This window comes from Ahaetulla prasina, chromosome 7 (assembly GCF_028640845.1).
Source record: "Ahaetulla prasina isolate Xishuangbanna chromosome 7, ASM2864084v1, whole genome shotgun sequence".
NCBI lineage: Eukaryota > Metazoa > Chordata > Lepidosauria > Squamata > Colubridae > Ahaetulla > Ahaetulla prasina.
Window position 1 is genome coordinate 100554849 of NC_080545.1, and position 18287 is coordinate 100573135.

At 47.1% G+C, this 18287-nt stretch overlaps 1 protein-coding gene across 2 annotated transcripts in view; it reads right to left on the reverse strand.

Moving 5' to 3' along the window:
- NRF1 (nuclear respiratory factor 1) overlaps positions 1-15621 on the reverse strand; it is a 57352-nt gene extending 41731 nt beyond the window's left edge. Inside the window, exons 1-4 of one of the 2 annotated variants that reach the window (XM_058190638.1) lie at positions 15196-15621; positions 11055-11424; positions 4644-4878; positions 755-869 (exon numbers count right to left, since the gene is read on the reverse strand). In XM_058190638.1, the coding sequence (XP_058046621.1) occupies positions 755-869; positions 4644-4866 (338 nt within the window). In that variant the 5' untranslated portion in view covers positions 4867-4878; positions 11055-11424; positions 15196-15621. The remainder of the gene's footprint in view (positions 1-754; positions 870-4643; positions 4879-11054; positions 11425-15195) is intronic. The other variant, XM_058190637.1, reaches the window with a different exon arrangement.
- Positions 15622-18287: the final 2666 nt, after the last annotated feature.

Sequence of the window (18287 nt, forward strand, 5' to 3'; positions counted from 1 at the left end):
GATGAAGGGGTGAATAGATGTGAGAGAGAGAGAAAGAGAGAAAGAGAGACAGACAGAGATAGATATGGATGGATGGATAGAGAGAGATAGGTAGGTGGAAATAAATAGATAGCTAGATGGATGGATGGATATACTGGAAGGATGGGTGGAGAGAGAGAGTGTTAGAAAGACAAATAGATGATAGACAGACAGTCTGATAGATAGACTGGGTGAATGGATGGATGGGTGGATACATGCTAGATAGCTAGATAGACAGAAGGACACAGACAGAGACAGAAAGGGACAGGTAGTTAGGGTTAGGGTTAGTGTTTGGGGTCTGCACTGGCTGGATAAGTGGTGGGTGGATAGATGATAGATGGATAAGAGAAAGAGGGACGGAGGGAGGATGGGCAGATAGATAAGATAGCATGAAAGAGAGAGAATCACCTCCAGACTTCACCTCTCAATAAAGGAGCTATTGACCTCCATGCTATCGTTTCCTTAGTCTGGTCTACCTTATAGGGCTGGCATCTCAACTGGCTGACAGGCCAGCTGCCCTGCTCCATACCATACAGCTCAACTCCCTTATTCCTTGGGCAAAGCTAGGTTAGAGGAAACGCCATCGGAATCTGGCAGGTGAGCGGGATAACTCCCTCCCCATTGTTAAGTCTATCACTTGGTACCCAACCGGAAGGCCCCGTGCTGCCTCCCCCCTCCCCACAGCTGGGAATCCTGGGATACGCTGGCCAGAGCCAGGTGGGCCAAGAGCTCTTACCGTAACAACCGCGTCTGCTGCCTCTTGCGGATGGATGGGTTGGACTCAAAAACGTGAGGCCGCTTCCTTTTTTTACCGGTGGCCACGGCGGCGGCGGCGGCCATTCCCACCGGCCCTGGGGAGAGAAGAGAGTGCTGAAAGACCCAAGAGAGAAAAGCCAGAGACGTTGGAGATCTCCTCTCAAGCCAGATGTGGTGGGTGATGGCTCCCATCATCCCCAGTCGTAAAGCGGGGCAGATGGTTACTCAGAAAAGGGGCAAGCTGGCTGGGAATTATGGCAGCTGCCTTCCGAACAAAAGACAGGCAGTCCACAAATTCCAACGGTTTGTTTAGTGACCGTTCAAAGTTACAACGGCACTGAAAAAAAAGTGACTGGTGATCGTTTTGCACGCTTACAACCGTTGCAGCATCCCCACCACGGTCACGTAATCAAAATTTGGACGCTTGGCAAATGACTCATATTTATGACGGTGTCCTGCGGGGGTGTCATGTGATCCCCTTTTGAGACCTTCTGATGAACAAATTCAACGGGGAAGCCCGATTCACTTAACAACTGTGTGACTAGCTTAATAAAATGCAACGATTCACTTAACAGCTGCGGCCAGAAATGTAGTAAAATAGGTCAAAATTCACTGAACAGCCGTCTCATTTAGCAACCGAAATTTTGGGATCAATTGAGGTTGTCAGAGAAAGACAGGTTTTGAGGGAGTTTTGCCCTGTGTTACGACCTTTCTGGCCACGGTTGTTAAGTGAATCACTGGAGTTGTTCAAGTTAGTAACCTGGTTGTTAAGTGAAATCTGGCTTCTCCATTGATTTTTGCTCGTCAAAAGGTTGCAAAAGGAGATCACATGACGGTCATAAGTATGAACCAGTTGCCAAGTATCTCAATTTCGATCCCATGACCGTGGGGGACAATACAACAGTCAAAAGTGTGAAAAAACGGTCCTAAGTCACTTTTTTCAGTGCCGTTATAATTTTGAATGGTCACTAAACAAACTGCTGTTAAGTCGAGGACTGCCCATGTTGATGAATAAATGGAAACTAAGGGCAACAGGCAACACCTAACTGAAAAACTCAACAAAACAAGATCCGTTATTGTTGTTCTGCTGCCCTCTGCAGGCTGTGCTTCATCGTTAAGGGTTCTGGTTTCAGCAAAATATCCTGAAAAAAGCTCAGACCCAAAATAAAAATAAAAATGCAATTATTTTTCCTTGCTCCTTTGTAAAACGAATATCGAAAACTGAAAATTCCAGGAAGGCCATTTCCAGACAGTTTTACCAGGTTAAATTCAGCAGCAAAATACGGATTTTGAACAGCGCAATATTTTTCTTACTGGGAATGTCAGATCAGACCTAACACAATCACACACACACACACACACACACACACACACACACACACAACCAATCACCGAAGTGATAGAAAGCGAAGGGGTCTCTCCGTCCCAGAATATCACTTTACAGAAGTTCATTTAGCGACCATTCAACGTTACAAGGGTACTGAAAAAAGTGACCTTTGACCGCTTTCCACACTTACGACTGGGTCCTGTGATCAGAATTCAGACACTCGGCAACTGACTCCTGTTTATTTATTTATTTATTTAATTTATTTATTTAATTAAACTTTTATACCGCCCTTCTCCCGAAGGACTCAGGGCGGTGTATAGCCTACATTGAAACAATTAATATACACACTAAAATAACAATTAAAAAACTTATTCAATAAAAGGCCGAAATTAAAACCGTCCAATTGACCATATAAAATACCCAATAAAATTAAAATTGAGAAATTTAAAATTTAAAAATTTAAAAATCAGGCCAGTCCCGCTTGGATAAATAAATAAGTTTTCAGTTCCCGGCGAAAGGTCTGAAGGTCGGGCAATTGGCGTAAACCGGGGGGAAGTTCGTTCCAGAGGGTGGGAGCCCCCACAGAGAAGGCCCTACTCCTGGGGGCCGCCAGCCGACACTGCTTGGCGGACGGCACCCTGAGAAGTCCCTCTCTGTGAGAGCGTACGGGTCAGTGGGAGGCATGTGGAAACAGCAGGCGGTCCCGTAAGTACCCGGGCCCTAAGCCATGGAGCGCTTTAAAGGTGGTAACCAAAACCTTGAAGCGCACCCGGAAGACCACAGGTAGCCAGTGCAGACTGCGCAGGAGCGGTGTTACTCGGGAGCAACGTGGTGCTCCCTCAATCACCCGCGCAGCTGCATTCTGGACCAACTGAAGTCTCCGAGTACACTTCAGGGGTAGCCCCATATAGAGAGCATTGCAATAATCCAGTCAAGAAGTGACGAGAGCATGAGTGACCGTGCATAAGGCATCCCGGTCAAGGAAGGGGCGCAACTGGCGGACCAGGCGGACCTGGTAGAAAGCTCTCCTGGAGACGGCCACCAAGTGATCTTCAAACGACAGCTGTCCATCCAGGAGAACGCCCAAGTTGCGCACCCTTTCCGTTGGGGCCAGTGACTCGCCCCCAACAGTCAGCCGCGGTTGCAGCTGACTGTACCGGGGTGCCGGCATCCACAGCCACTCCATCTTGGAGGGATTGAGTCTGAGTCTGTTTCTCCCCATCCAGACCCGTACGGCTTCCAAGCAACGGGGCAGCACTTCGACAGCTTCGTTGGCCAGCGTATCCCAGCACTTGATTTGGTCACCTTCTGACCCAGAGAGAGTGGCTGGAACGATACGAAGAGGGCCTCTGTTTTGCGGAAGGCCGATGTTCGTTCAGTGTAAATTTTCAATGCTCTTCGTACGTCTAGAGTGTGCCACACTTTTTCTAAGCGTCACGGGGTCACGGGATCCCCTTTTGCGACCTTCTGACAAGCAGTATCAGTGGAGAAGCCAGGTTCACTCAACAGCCGTGTTACCCACTTAAGAACTGCAATGATTCACTTGAAAACTATCATCATATTCCTGCTGCAGGAACAGTCATAAAATGTCTCACTTAACAACAATTTTGGACTCAATTGGAGTCATAAGTCAAGGACTACCTGCCATGGATGGATGGATGATGATTGATGATAAACAGATGATAAATATAATGAAAAAGATAGATGATAGATAATGAAAGAGAAGATAAATAGATGATAGAAGATAGATATTGAAAGATGATAGCGTGATAGACATATAGATGATAATGAAATAGATAATGAAAGATAGAATATAGATGATAGATAGAAGATAATGATAGATTGGTGGACATATAGATGATAGATAATGAAATAATAGATACGATAATGAAAGATAGAATATAGATAGAAAGAATGATAGATATATAGATAGATGATAGACACAGATAATGAAATAGAAGACAGATAGATAATGAAAGAGTAGATAGATAGATAGATAGATAGATAGATAGATAGATAGATAGATAGATAGATAGATAGAGATAGATAGATACCCTGTTTCCCCCAAAATAAAACATTCCCTGATAATAAGCCCAATCAGGCTTTTGAGTGCATGGCAATAAAGCCAAGCGCTTATTTCAGGATTCAAAAAAATGTAAGAGAGGGTCTTATTTTCGGGGAAACACGGTAGATAGATAGATAGATAGACAGACAGACAGACAGATAAGAAAACAACAACATTCAAAGGGCAGCCTTGATAAATCCCTAGGTCTCTTTCTGCTGTCAGTTTTCTGTGTTTCTAATTTTGAGGGTCTTTGCCAGACCACCTGCACAGGTTGAATAAAATGTCAAAAAGCAGGAAGCTATTTTTCAAAAAATACTCTTGAAGGCGTGGTCAACTGATTTTTGGTCTCAACGACAAGCCAAGCCAAAGAGCGTTGCCAAACCCTCTTGAAGGATGGGGCTGGGAAAGGAACCTACACGCCTCCTCCACCTGCCCCCAGGTGTGTCTCAAAGAAGGTAGCCAGCGGAGCCAACCTACCTGCAGCGGCCAGGTGGGCAGTCACTTCGTCGGTGGCTGTGGAGTTGAGGATGTCCGAGTCGTCGTAGGACGTATCCTCGGGCGAAGAGGGGGAATCCTCGTCGGCACTCAGCATGCTGTGCTCCGTGTACGTGGCCACGTGGACCTGCTGGACTTGCTGGGCCACCGCGTGGGCCTCTATGGTTGCCATGTGCTCCGTCTGGGTGACCGTATGTTCCTCCATGAATGGTTACTGCTGCAGGGAAGGAAGCAGAGAAGGAAAAGCCGTCAGGACAGACCTCTACAGGGGGTTTGTGGCTTACAGCTCATTTAGTGACCATTTCAGAGTTACGACGGCACGGATTTTATGACCTTTCTGGCCACAAGTTGGAAGCGAATCCCTGTTAAGCTGGTTACATGGCATCCCCACTACCAGAGGGGATCGCGTGGCCACGGGACTTTGCAACCGTCGTTAAGTACATGCCAGTTGCCAAGCGTTTGAAATTGGATCACGTGACCATGGGAATGTTGTTAACGGTTGTGTGACAGTCGTAAGTCGCTTTTTTCAGTGCTGATGTTAACTTTGAACAGTCACTAAATAGACTGTTGTAGGTCAAGGACTACCTATATTATATATTTTACCTATCCTTTGGGTTGTCAGTTTGCTTCCGGGTGCAATTCAAGGTGCTGGTCGCTACCTATAAGGCCCTCCACAGCATGGGGCCCGATTACTTGGGGGTGGGGGCATGTCCGTCTCTGATAACACCTGTCCAGGTAATTTGATCCTGAAGGTTTGGCCCAGGAGGTTCCTTTGATTAAACCATGTTATTTGCTAGGATGCTTCCCTCTCCCAGGGTCTGCCATCTGGATAGTTTTTATTTATTACCGCCCCAAATTTTTTTTATTATTTGCATTTATATCCCGCCCTTCTCCGAAGACTCAGGGCGGCTTACATTGTGTTAAGCAATAGTCGTCATCCATTTGTATATTATATACAAAGTCAACTTTTATTGCCCCCAACAATCTGGGTCCTCATTTTATAAAGGATGGAAGGCTTGGGCCTGGTGGGGCTTGAACCTGCAGTAATTGCAGGCAGCTGCTGTTAATAACAGACTGTCTTACCAGTCTGAGCCACAGAGGCCCTTGAAATTGAGTAGCATGTAAACTTAAGAAATAATAATAATATAAGTAGTCCTTGGTTTATGGCCACAATCATCATCATCACCATCTTTTAACAACCCCATAATCCCATTCAGTCTGGGCAACTGAATGGAGTTAGCAGTGTTTTAATGGCCGGATGCCCTTCCTGTCGCTAATGCGGAGTTTTGTGCAGCAGATATATATTCTCATTGTGCCGAGTGAGAAATATCGGCCTCTACCTAGGATCGAACTTACAGCCTCCCGATTGTGAGGCGAGAGTTCCATCTCGAGGCCACCGCACCACTCCTTACTTATGGCCGCAATGAAACCCCAAATTTCCATTGGTAAGTAAGACAATTAACAGCTTGCCTCCAGAAGTTTTGGGAGCTTCATCACTGGAGGTTTTTAAGAAGAGATTGGACAGGTCAACCCAATTGGTGTTGGGTCTCCTGCTTGAGCAGCGGGCTGGACTAGAAGACCTCCGAGGTCCCTTCCAGATCGATTCTGATTCTGACAGTTGTGAGGTTTGCCCCGTTTTATGACCTTTATTTCGCTGCTAAGTGAATCATTGCAGCTGATTTTGCTTGTCAGGAGGTTGCGAAAGGGGATCACGGGGGCCCCGGGACACTGCGACCGTCGTAAATATAAATCGGTTGACAAGCGTCTGAATTTCGATCACATGACCGAAGGGATGCTGCAACGGTCATTAAGTGTGAAAACTTTTTTGTTAGTGTCGTTAAAACTTTGGTCAGGAAGCGAATCGTTCTAAGTCAAGGACTACCTATATATGAGAATTGGCTATTCTAGCCACCAAACAGGTAGTCCTCAACTTACAACCACAATGGAGCCCAAAATTTCTGTTGCTCGAGTGAGATATTTGTGAATTTTTTTCCGTTTTACCTCTCATGCCAGTTGTTAAAGCGAATCACTGCAGCTGTTAAATTAGTCACATGGTTGTTAAGTGAATCTGAATTCCTGCCTGGGCAGGGGGTTGGACTAGAAGACCTCCAAGGTCCCTTCCAACTCTGTTACTATGAATTCCTTGTTGATTTTGCTTCTCAGAAGCTCGCAAAAGGGGATCATATGACCAGGCGATTCTGCAACCGTCATACCGCGTTTCTCCGAAAATAAGACACTGTCTTAAATTTTTTTGAACCCTGAAATAAACGCTTGGCCTTATTTTCGGGGGATTTCTTATTATTTTGGGGCGCGCGGAGTGAGATGGGGCTCCTCTCGCTGTCTCACCTGATTTCCAGCTGTTTCCCCAACCAGAGGAAATGGCCGGTTACATGGCTGCACATGTGTTTATTTTCGGGGAGGGCTTATTTTCGGGGTGGTGTGGTGTGGTGTGGTGTGTGTGTGTGGTTATTTTTGGGGAAACACGGTAAATGTGTACCATCCAGACGTAAGTCATATAACCATGGGGATGCTGCAGGGGTTCTAAGCAGAGGTGGATTTCACAAAATTTTACCACCGGTTTGTTGCACACTGCCTTTATCCGGAACTAGATGAATCCCACCACTGGTGCTAAGTGTGGAAAAATAGTCATGCCGTTTTGTTGTAACTTTGACCGGCCGCTGAGTGAACTGTCTGTAAGTCGAGGACTACCTGTATGTGGGAACGAAAGCTGAGCCGTGGCTTATGGCGGGGAGGGGGAATTCAAATCCTGCTCCTTGCACTTTGCCACAGCTTCTCCCAACTCGGTGCTGCAGAGAGAGATAATCTTGGGAGCCCTTATCGGCTCCCAGCAAGCCTGGTTTTGCTCAGGGCCGGACGGGAGGTTTGCAAAAAAAGATAACAATTCAAATTTTAAAGGCGTGTTTTTCACTGCTCTGGGACCCATCGCAAGACACAACTTTTGTGACGCCTTAAAAAAAAAAGGTAGTCCTTGATTTACGAAGTTCATTTGGTGACCATTCAGAGTTACGACGGTTCTGGAAAAAATGACACCGTTTTTCACAGTTGCAGAGTCCCGGACGGTTATGTGAACTCTTGCTTTTGAGTTTCTCAGAAGGAAAGGTGCAATAAAAACTGAAATAACTGTTAAATATTGATTGGGTTTTGATGCAAATAGCTAACAATATAAGGAAGAGTTCCTGCTGTATCGGCGTTCCTCAATTTACAACGGTTTCTTTAGTTACCGTTCAAAGTTACAACAGCTTTTGTTTATTATTTTCTCTAGATTTTTTTTTATCCTGCCTTTACTGCTCTATAGGTAACTCAAGGCAATGAACATACCCAGTGCAGGGAGTCCTCAACTTACAACAGTTCACTTAGTGACCGAAGTTACAAGGGCACTGTGAAAAGTGACTTGCGACCGTTTTTCACACTTACGACTGTTGCAGCATCCCCATGGTCACGGGATCAAAATTCAGACACTTGGCAACTGGTTCGTATTTACAACGGTTGTAGGGTTCCGGGATCAGGTGATCTGCTTTTGCGACCTTCTGACAAGCAAAGTCAATGGGGAACCCGGATTCACTTAATAACCATGTTACTAATTTAATAAATGCAATGATTCGCTTAACAACTGTGGCAAGGAAAGTCGTACAACGCGGCAAAACTCACTTAACAAAATGTTTCACTTAGCAACCTAAAATTCTGGGCTCATTTGTGGTCGTAACTCGAGGATTACCTGTACATGAATAACCAAACACTATTTTCTGGATTTGAAATACGATTATAGGTAGTCCTCGGCTTACGACCAGTCGAGCCCAAAATTTCTGTTCCTCAGCAAGACAAGTGATATTTTTTGCCCCCATTTTGCGACCTTTCCTTCCATAGTTGTTAAGTGAATCACTGCAGTTATTAAATGAATCGTGGTTGTTCGGTGAATCTGGCTTCTCCGTTGACTTTGCTTGTCAGAAGTTTGCAAAAGCCGATTTCGCTTTTAAGATGGTCGCAAAAGAGGATCATATGACCTCGGGATACTGCAACCGTCCTAAGTGTGAGTCAGCTGCCAAAAGCGTCTGAATTTTGAACACGTGGGCACGGGGATGCTGCAAGGGTTGTAACTCTTTTGGGGGCCATCATAATTTCAAGCGGTCACTAAACGAATGGCTGTTAAGAGAGGACTAGCTGCATTATTATTCTCAAATCCGCTGCTTGGGCGAGGAACGCTCATTTTAACTAATCATGGAGAGATGCCATCTAGAACTAAGGAAAAGCTTCCTAACTGTGAGGACAAATAACCAGTGGAACTGCCTGCCACCAGAAGTTCATGGAGTGGCTCCATTCACTGGAAGTTTTTAAGAAGAGATTGGACAACCGTTGGTCTGAAATGGTATAACTTCCTACCTAAGCAGGGGGTTGGACTAGAAGACCTTCAAGATCCCTTCCAATTCTGTTATTCTGCTATTCTTCTTCCTTTTTTCCTTCCTTCCTTCCTTCCTCCCCCATCACTGGAGTTTTTTACGAAGAGATTGGACAACCATTGGTCTGAAATGGGATAGGGTTTCCTGCCTGAGCAGGGGGTTGGACTAGAAGACCTCCAAGGTCCCTTCCAACTCTGTTATTCCAATTCTAATATTGCAGCTGAGTACCACCAAATTATTGTTTTTTGTTTTTTTTTGTTTTTGTTTACATTTATATCCCGCCCTTCTCCGAAGACTCAGGGCGGCTTACAGTGTGTAAGGCAATAGTCTCATTCTATTTGTATATTTACAAAGTCATTATTGCCCCCCCAACAATCTGGGTCCTCATTTTACCTACCTTATAAAGGATGGAAGGCTGAGTCAACCTTGGGCCTGGTGGGACTCGAACCTGCAGTAATTGCAGGCAGCTGTGTTTTAATAACAGGCTTCTTACAGCCTGAGCCACCACGGCCCATTTTGAAAGCAAAAACTTAAAAACAGGCTCTTCAGAAACTCTCCGATCACCCTATCATCAACCACTAGCAGGAGAAATGTGAGTTGGTTGTATTCCCTCTTCAAGTAATCTTGCAAGATGGTGTAGGGTTGCACAGAAGGCCTTGCTCTTGTCTTGAATCATTTCCTGTCTTTTTAAAATATATATATATATATCATTTTCTATATATAACTATAGTTCCATCAACAGCCTGGAGCTGCTGCCTCGATGATAATTCATTTTTGCAAAAAGGTTTCGATACCGGCTGAAGCGGCCAACCTTCCCGTTCTTGCATCTAAAAGCGGTTTAGATCCTTCTCTTCATCCCTGCCAACAATCCTAAAGTCGGTTTAGCAAGAGAGAATTCAAAGCTATGGAGCAGAGGTAGTTCCCGACTTGCAACAGCTTGTTTAATGACCGTTCAAAGTTACAGAAGTGAGTTACGAACTGCTTTTCACACCGAGGGCCGTTGCAGCATCCAGACGCTCGGCAACTTAAGTCACGTGGTTGTTAAGTGAATCCGGCTTCCTCCATTGACTTTGCTTGTCAGGAGGTCGCAAGAGGGGATCACGTGATCCCGGGATACTGCAGCCCGTCATAAATGTGAGTCAGTCATCAAACATCCAAATGTAAATCCCGTAGCCACGGGGATGCTGCAGCGGTCCTCAGTGTGAAAAACGGTCAGGAGTCACATTTCCCCAGTGCCGCTGTTAATTTCGACTGGTCCACTAAACGAGCCGTTGTAAGTCAAGGACTACCCGTATTGTGTTTTGTGACGGGATCGGAGAATTGGTTTACAATTGGAGCACGGGTCTGAGAACTCAAACAAAACAAACGAATTTTAAGTTTGCATCCCTAATGGAGACTTTTACACCCCCCCCCCGAATGGTATGCGCAGAAATTCGAATTTAGCAGAGATCGTTTTGAGTGGTGCAGTGGCCTAGAGGTGGAGCTCTGGCCTCATAATTGGGAGGCTGTGAGTTCGATCCTGGGTAGAGGCAGGTATTTCTCCCTCTGGGCGCAATGACGACTCCGCACTGGCGACAGGAAGGGCATCCGGCCAGTAAACACTCGGCTCCATTCCGTTGCCCAGACTCCACCCCACAAGGGATTATGGGGTCGTTAAAAAGAGGATGATTCTTTCTGTATTTGCCTAAATAAGGGGTCACCTGCCTCCTGGTTGAGCAGATGGCCGATGTTTATACCGTCCTGCCGGACAAAATGGACATTTTTTTAATCAAAGCCTTATACATTTGCCTCCTGTCCCAATATAATCCCAGAAAAACCAGCAACTCAAGAGGCCGGCTGCAACCCTCGCATTTGTGGAACAGCTGCAGCCTCATTCTTCTAAGCCTATTACGATAAATGGGCTTTTTCTTCTTCTCAGAGCCACTGGAAAAGTTCCCCCCCCTCCCCCCAAAAAAAGAAATAAATCTCTTACGGATACCTCCTTTTCTCAAGTATTCAAGGCTATCGGCCGCAGCATGTGGTCCGAAGGCTGGCTGGGGTAATTATTAGAAAGCGGGATCACTGCACTGGGTTTCTAGTCCCCCGTACGGGGGTGGGGGTGTCACAAGGAATTTGGGGTTTTAATTTCGCTCAAGAGCTTCTGAGTTGTATTTTATATTACTTTATAACTCCCAAAAAAAAAATATTGATGTAATAAGAAGAAAGTTCCTGAGTTTCCGGGGCAAAAAAAAAAAAAAAGACTTTTTTTTTTTCCCTAGCAAATTTTACGGGCTGGGATCCTCCCCGTCTGCTGGAGGAAGACCTATCTTGGAGGGGGATCTGCACACTTCCTGGCTCAGTCATGAGATCTGGGAGTCAAGGCAAGAGGAGAGAGAGAGAGAGAGAGAGAGAGAAAAAAAAACCATGATTCAAGATACCAAATCCCTCTGGCAAGGCCACTTCTAAAGGCCTGGTGTCACAAGGGGATATCGGGGCTGGTCGGATCCCTTCCCTATGAACTGGGCCGAGAGGCTGGGTGCAAACGATGGGGGTGTTTGGGCGGGAGGGGCTAAGGAGAATTAGTTTCCCAACAAAGTGCACTAAAAGCACTGATTTGTGGAGAACAGAATATTGGTGGCTTAGAAGTGCGCGGTCCTTGGTGGTCTCGGAGCTTGGTGGCTTTCTGCAGCCGTTTCGTGACCCAACTAGGTAGCACCATCAGTTTGTAAAGGGGAGAAGAAAAGGGGGGGGGAGGTCCTTGGAATTCTCTGAGCCTGGTGGTTTTCTTGCAGGTGTTTCATGACCCAACTAGGGAGCGTCATCAGTGTTGGAAGGAGTGGGGTTTGTGGAGGAGAGGGGAGGGGGAGGGGGAGAGGGAGGGAGGAGGGACTGTGGGGGTCCTTGGTGGTCTCTGAGCTGGGTGGTTTTCTTGCTGACGTTTCATGACCCAACTAGGGAGCGTCATCAGTGCTCCAGGGAGTGGGGATTAGGGAGTGGGGTTTGTGGAAGAGAGAAGGAAGAGGTGAGGCAGAGGAAGAGGAGGACTGTGTGGTCATTTGGTGCTCCCTGAACTTTGTGGGTTTTTTGCAGATGTTTCGTGACCCAACTGGGGAACATCATCATGGATAGAAGGAGTTGGATTTGAGGAGGAGGAGGAGGAAGAGGAGGAAGATGACAACAATGACTGTGGGGTCCTTGGTGCTCCCTGTACTGGATTATTTTCTTGCAGACGTTTCATGACCCAACTAAGTAACATCATCAGTTGTAAAAAGGAGTGGATGTTATTTGATATATACAAGCTCCTTCCAGCACTGATGATGTTCCCTAGCTGGGTAATGCAATGTCTGGAAGCAAACAACCCAGCTCAGGGTGGCATCAAAGATCTCACAATTTGGGAAGAACATCCGATAAGCACCCTTGCGCCCCCCCCCCAAAAAAAACCGGGTGCCTAAAAGGACAGAAGCAAACAATGGTGCTAAACCGGTTAATTTTGTAACCAGCTAGCAAGAAGACTAGGGCAGCAATTCAGAATCTTTCCAGGAGGAAGAAATAAATGGATAGCCTCCTCGATATCGGATAAATTGTATACTAAGCCTCCCTCCCGCTGTTCCCTTCCCAGGAACAACATCTTCCAACTCCTCTTCACAGCTTACGAAATGTCAAGGAAAGAAAGCTGGAGAACAAATTTTGAGTCCCAGGAATGGGGTTTGTTTTTTTTTAACTCTCCTGCTTTTTAAAAGAATGATACACTCCTGTGTATATTTCCCCCCACTCCCAATAACAAAGTCTCTCTAACAGCAACCTCCAGCCAGCCAGAGGTGCAAAAGACCCTCGTGGCCCCCTGAATTTTCGATCGAAGGGTCTCTTCCACAAGAGAAATAAAAAACAAAATAAACCGGCCTTTCCATGGCATTTAACCCCCCCTTCCCCCCCCCCCCCGCATGGAGAAAGTGCGGTCAAAGAAGACCCCCTTGGTACACCCCAAACCCTACTTAAGATTCCTTTGGTCAGAGTCTTTTCTGCATCACATCCTCCTCCCAGAAAGACCAATAATATCAAAATAAATGCAGATCCACCCTTGGGTGGAATTTAACTTCCTTTTTTCCCCACTCAGAAAGTGCGTTTTTCCTCCCCCAAAGATCCATCCATATATATTCGTTCAGGAGATTCCAGAGATCAATTTGGAAAACCAGTTCCCTAAATCCAGTCCAACAGCACCTTTTCCCATCTACAGATTTTACAGGTAATCCTTGACTAACAACCATCGGTTTAATGACTTAAGTTAGTGCCTTATGACCTTTTTTTCACACTTATGACCACTGCAGCATCCCCAGGATCACGTGATCAAAACTCAAACACTTGGCAACTGGTTCATATTTATGACGGTTACAATGTTCGGGGCTCGCATGATCCCCCCTCAGCAACTTTCTAACAAGCAAAGTCAATGGGGAAGCTGGACAACCGGGTTACTAATTTGCCAACTGCGGTGATAAGCGTGGCTAGGAAGGTCTTAAAACGGGGCAAAACTCACTTAATGGCTGTCTCACTTAGCAGTGGAAAATGTTTGGGCTAAGTTGTGATGGAAGTCAAGGACTACCTGCCCTGAAAGGCGTAAACATGCTTTTGTGGGCTATGAATAGAAATTTTTTTAAAAAAATAGAATTAAGAATAGAAAATAAAGAATAAAATAGCATTAAGAATAGAACAGAATATTTGAACAGAATTTAAAAAATAATAAACAGAATAAAATAGCATTAAGAACAGAATATTCCAGAACAGAATATTAAACTGGATATTGTATTTTAAAATATTTTTGGATTATTGGTGTTTTATTTGCTGCACACCGCCCTGAGTCTTCGGAGAAGGGCGGTATAAAAATTTGAAAAATAAATAAATAAATAAATAAATATTCGAACAGAACAGAATTTAGAAAATAAAAAGTAGAATAAAACAGAATTAAGAACAGAACAAAAATAATTATTAGAACAGTATATTAGAATCGAATATAAAGAAAATAAAAAATAGAATAGATTAGAATAGAAAATAATAAATAGAATAAAATAGACTTATAGACTTTATAAGGTAGGTAAAATGAGGACCCAGATTGTTGGGGGCAATAAGTTGACTTTGTATATAAATATACAAATGGATGAAGACTATTGCTTGACATAGTGTAAGCCGCCCTGAGTCTTCGGAGAAGGGCGGGATATAAATGCAAATAAAATAAAAATAAATAAAAATAAATAAAATAGACTTAAGAATAGACCAGAATAGACTTAAGAATAGACCAGAATAGAATATTAGAAAAGAATAAAGAACAGAATTTAGAAAATAAAAAACAGAAGTCAGAAGGGACCTTGGAGGTCTTCTAGTCCAACCCCATTCCGGCAGGAAACCCCTAGGCCTGGCCCTAGACCATTCCAGATTGTAGCTCCCTTGATCAGACATTGAGGGACAGCCCAATATAGGCCAGGCATGACCTGCAGGAAAGGGGGTGGCGCCTGGGAACCCCCTTTTCTGACAACCCCCCCCCAAAAAACACAAATTTCCATGGAAAAGCATCAACTTTGGCTCAAGGCAGCTGAAGGCCCCCAGTGCAAATTCCCTCCCAACGGCGCCAGCTTTCGGCAGCCAGAGCTCTCCTGGTCGGAGGAAGCCCCCCCCCCACTTCCACTTATGGGACGAGGAGACCTGTGACTCCCGGAAGCCGGCGCCATTGGGGAGAAATTAGGGAGGAGGGGGGGGGTCAAAAAGGGATTAAAACGCCTTATTATTATTATTATTATCATTTTTGCAAGTCATGTGGGGGTGGCTCGAATCGGCGTCCCCGGGACGGGAAACGAGGCTTGGGGGCGTCTCCCGGCTCGGGTAACTCGGGCGAGGCTCCCCCGCGCCTAGGCCGGGCCGCGGGCCTCGGATGATGGGCGATGGAGTGCGGGCCTGAGGCCTAGCGCGGCCTGGCCGGGCGGGCGGGCGAGGCGGGAGGGCGGGGTGGGGGGTGGGGGGGGTTGCGCGCGCGGCGGGCGAGGCGGGGGCGGGCGGGCGAGGCGGCGCGGGGGCCCCCGCCTTGCTGCGGCTGCGCCGGGTCTGGCGCGCGGCGAGTGAGGAGCTGCTGGGAGATTGCGCGGTAGGACACTCACCTCAGAGCGGCTGCGCTGCAGCGGGCCTGCGCCGTGGAGCCGCCGCCAGCCAGCCAGCCAGCCAGCCAGCTAGTCAGACAGTCAGCCAGGCAGGAAGACGAGGCAGCGGGGGCGGAGGAGGAAGACGGGCGGCGGCGACGATGACGACGGCCGCGCGAAGGAGTGAGCGGGCGGCACGGCGGGCGGGCAGGCGGGAGGAGGAGGAGGAGGAGGAGGAGGCAGCGCGGGCGCGCGCCCGCTGGCCGGCTCGCTCGAGACTGAGTGCCGGCCGCGCGCGCGAGGCCGGGCCTGCTTCGTTGGGTCGCTGAGGAGAAAAAACGCTCACACACACGCATAAGACACCCCAGCGCTACTCGAGGCGAGGCTTGGGCCTAACTGCGGGCGGGAAAGGAGTCCTGCGGTGGAGGCAGCAGGCCGGAGGGGAGGGGAAGGGAGAGCGGAGGAGGAGGAGGAGGAGGAGGGGGGGGGACGCAGGGCGTGAGCGGAGGCCCCGCGCCGCCATGTTGGGAAGGTCATGAAGGAGCTAAAGGGGAGGGAGGGAAGGCAGGCAGGCAGGCGCCACGCTCGACCGGTCGGGGCCCGGTGAGGGAGGAGGTGGAGGCCGCGGCGTGATTGAGGGAGGGGAAGCAGAGGAGGTGGGGTTTTTTGGGGGGAGTGGGGGGGGGAATCCGTGGAGCGGCCTCGCAAAGCAAGGAATGGTGGACGGCCATCTTGGGGAGGTTTGAGGTGGGCTTCCTGTGGCGGCGGCCATCTTGGGAAGGTCAAAGATAGTCCACTTTCTTGTGGCGGCGGCCATCTTGGGACGGTCAATGGCGGTCTGCACTTTCCTCTGGTGGTGGCCATCTTGGGAGGGTCGACTGCAGGAAGTGTCGCCATGTTGGGGAGGTCTTGGGCGGAAAGCGCTGTTCCCCCCCCCATATGCGGGAGTTCCGGTTCGGCCTTATTTATTGATTTATTTATTTTTCAGATTTATATACCGCCCTATCTCCCTAAGGACTCAGGGCGGTTCACAGGCAATTAAAAGCAAACATATAAATACAATTTAAAATAACACATAAAAAACTTATTCAATAGCCAAATTATTAAAACAATATAAATACTAAAAACCCCATTAAAACCAATAAATTTAAAAAACTAACCCAGCCCCGCGCAAATAAATAGGTGTGTTTTGAGCTCGCGACGAAAGGTTCGGAGGTCCGGAAGTTGACGAAGTCCTGGAGGGAGTTTGTTCCAGAGGGTGGGAGCCCCCACAGAGAAGGCCCTTCCCCTGGGTGTCGCCAGACGACATTGCTTGGTGGACGGCACCCTGAGAAGTCCCTCTCTGTGGGAGCGGACGGGTCGGTGAGAGGTATCTGGTCGCAGCAGGCGGTCCCGTAAGTAACCCGGCCCTATGCCATGGAGCGCTTTAAAGATTGTCACCAAAACCTTGAAGCGCACCCGGAAGGCCACAGGTAGCCAGTGCAGTCTGCGCAGGAGAGGTGTCACGCGGGAGCCACGAGGGCTCCCTCTATCACCCGCGCAGCCGCATTCTGGACTAACTGGAGCCTCCGGATGCCCCCCAAGGGGAGCCCCATGTAGAGAGCATTGCAGTAATCCAGGCGAGATGTCACGAGGGCGTGAGTGACCGTGCATAAGGCATCCCGGTCTAGAAAGGGGCGCACCAGGCGAACCTGGTGGAAAGTCTCCTGGAGACGGCCTTCAAGTGATCTTGACGGAGTCGCCCCTCCAGGCGCCTAGGACGACAACCCATCATCCTGAGCCGAGTCTGCATAAGTTCTTAGGGAAGGAAAGTTTAGTGCTGCCCCCTGCAGACCCAGATAAAAAGTCTACTGCAATATAGGTAGTCCTCGACTTACAACAGTTCGTTTAGTGACCGAAGTTACAACCGCACCCGAAAAAAGTGACTTGCGACCGTTGTTCACACTTACAACTGTCGCCACATCCCTTTGATTTACACGCTTGACTGGTTGACATTTATGACCGTCCCAGAGTCGTCTTTTATGACCTTCCGACAAGCAGCGTCAATGGGGAAACCAGATTCACTTAACAACCGGCAGATTAATTTAACAGTTGCCGTGATTCGCTCAAGAAATGTGGGCAAGACTCACCTTAACAAATTTCTCACTTAGCAACGTACCTTCTGGGCTCAGTTGTGGTTGCAAGTCGAGGACTGCGTCTGTGTGAAAGCTGCTGGGTTCACACAAGGCGCTAACCCACCAAAGCCAACCCAGGTTGGCATGTTGTGTGAATGCAGCAGTCCCAAACCACCTGGAGTTGAGTCAATACCCAGAATCAGCCAGTGCAGCAGCCCAAAGCTTCCTCAGTTGCTGGGTCTTTGTAGATAAATATTTGATGTGTTAATAAATACCTATTGATGTATTTATTCTCATTGTGTTCCTTTGTCATTGTTTAATTTATTCTATTATTTTACTTCTCTTTACATATTTTTTCATCTTTCTTCATTTTGTTATAACAAAATGAGTACTTTGAGTAACCCCCACAGTGAGATAGACAGCAAATATATTTAATAAACATAATAAATAAGCAAGCCTACCCAAAGCTCTTGACCATCTTCTGCAGACTCAACTCCTTAAAACATTTTAATGGTCTTTGCAGTTATCTGGTTTGAGTCATGAGAAAGATGCTTTTATTTTGCCACTGCGGTTTTTCGTCTCACCAAAACCGGTGACGTTTTCTGCTAAACATTTCAGTAAATCTGACTATTTTCACCCTGAAAAATGGTCTTCCGGGAATGGCTGCTCTTTGAAGGGATGTAATTCCCACCATCCCCAGCCAAAATCCCAATTGGAATTTGTGAAAACAGAACTTGAAGGCTGTGGGAATTGCTTATGCATGTCACAGCTTGCTTTACAGAAATGTTGAGACAGGCATTATGGCCAGCAAACATCAGCAATCCTAATTTCTAGAGATGCCTGTACAGCAGATTAAGCAGCCCAAGCAAAATACCTGTCTGTTGGTGGCAGCCCTTGGGACTTGATGGACCATTATTAGTGGTTTCCTTAAGGTATAGACACAACAGTTCATTTAGCAGCCAAAGTTACAACAGCACTGAAAAAAAAATGACTTATGAC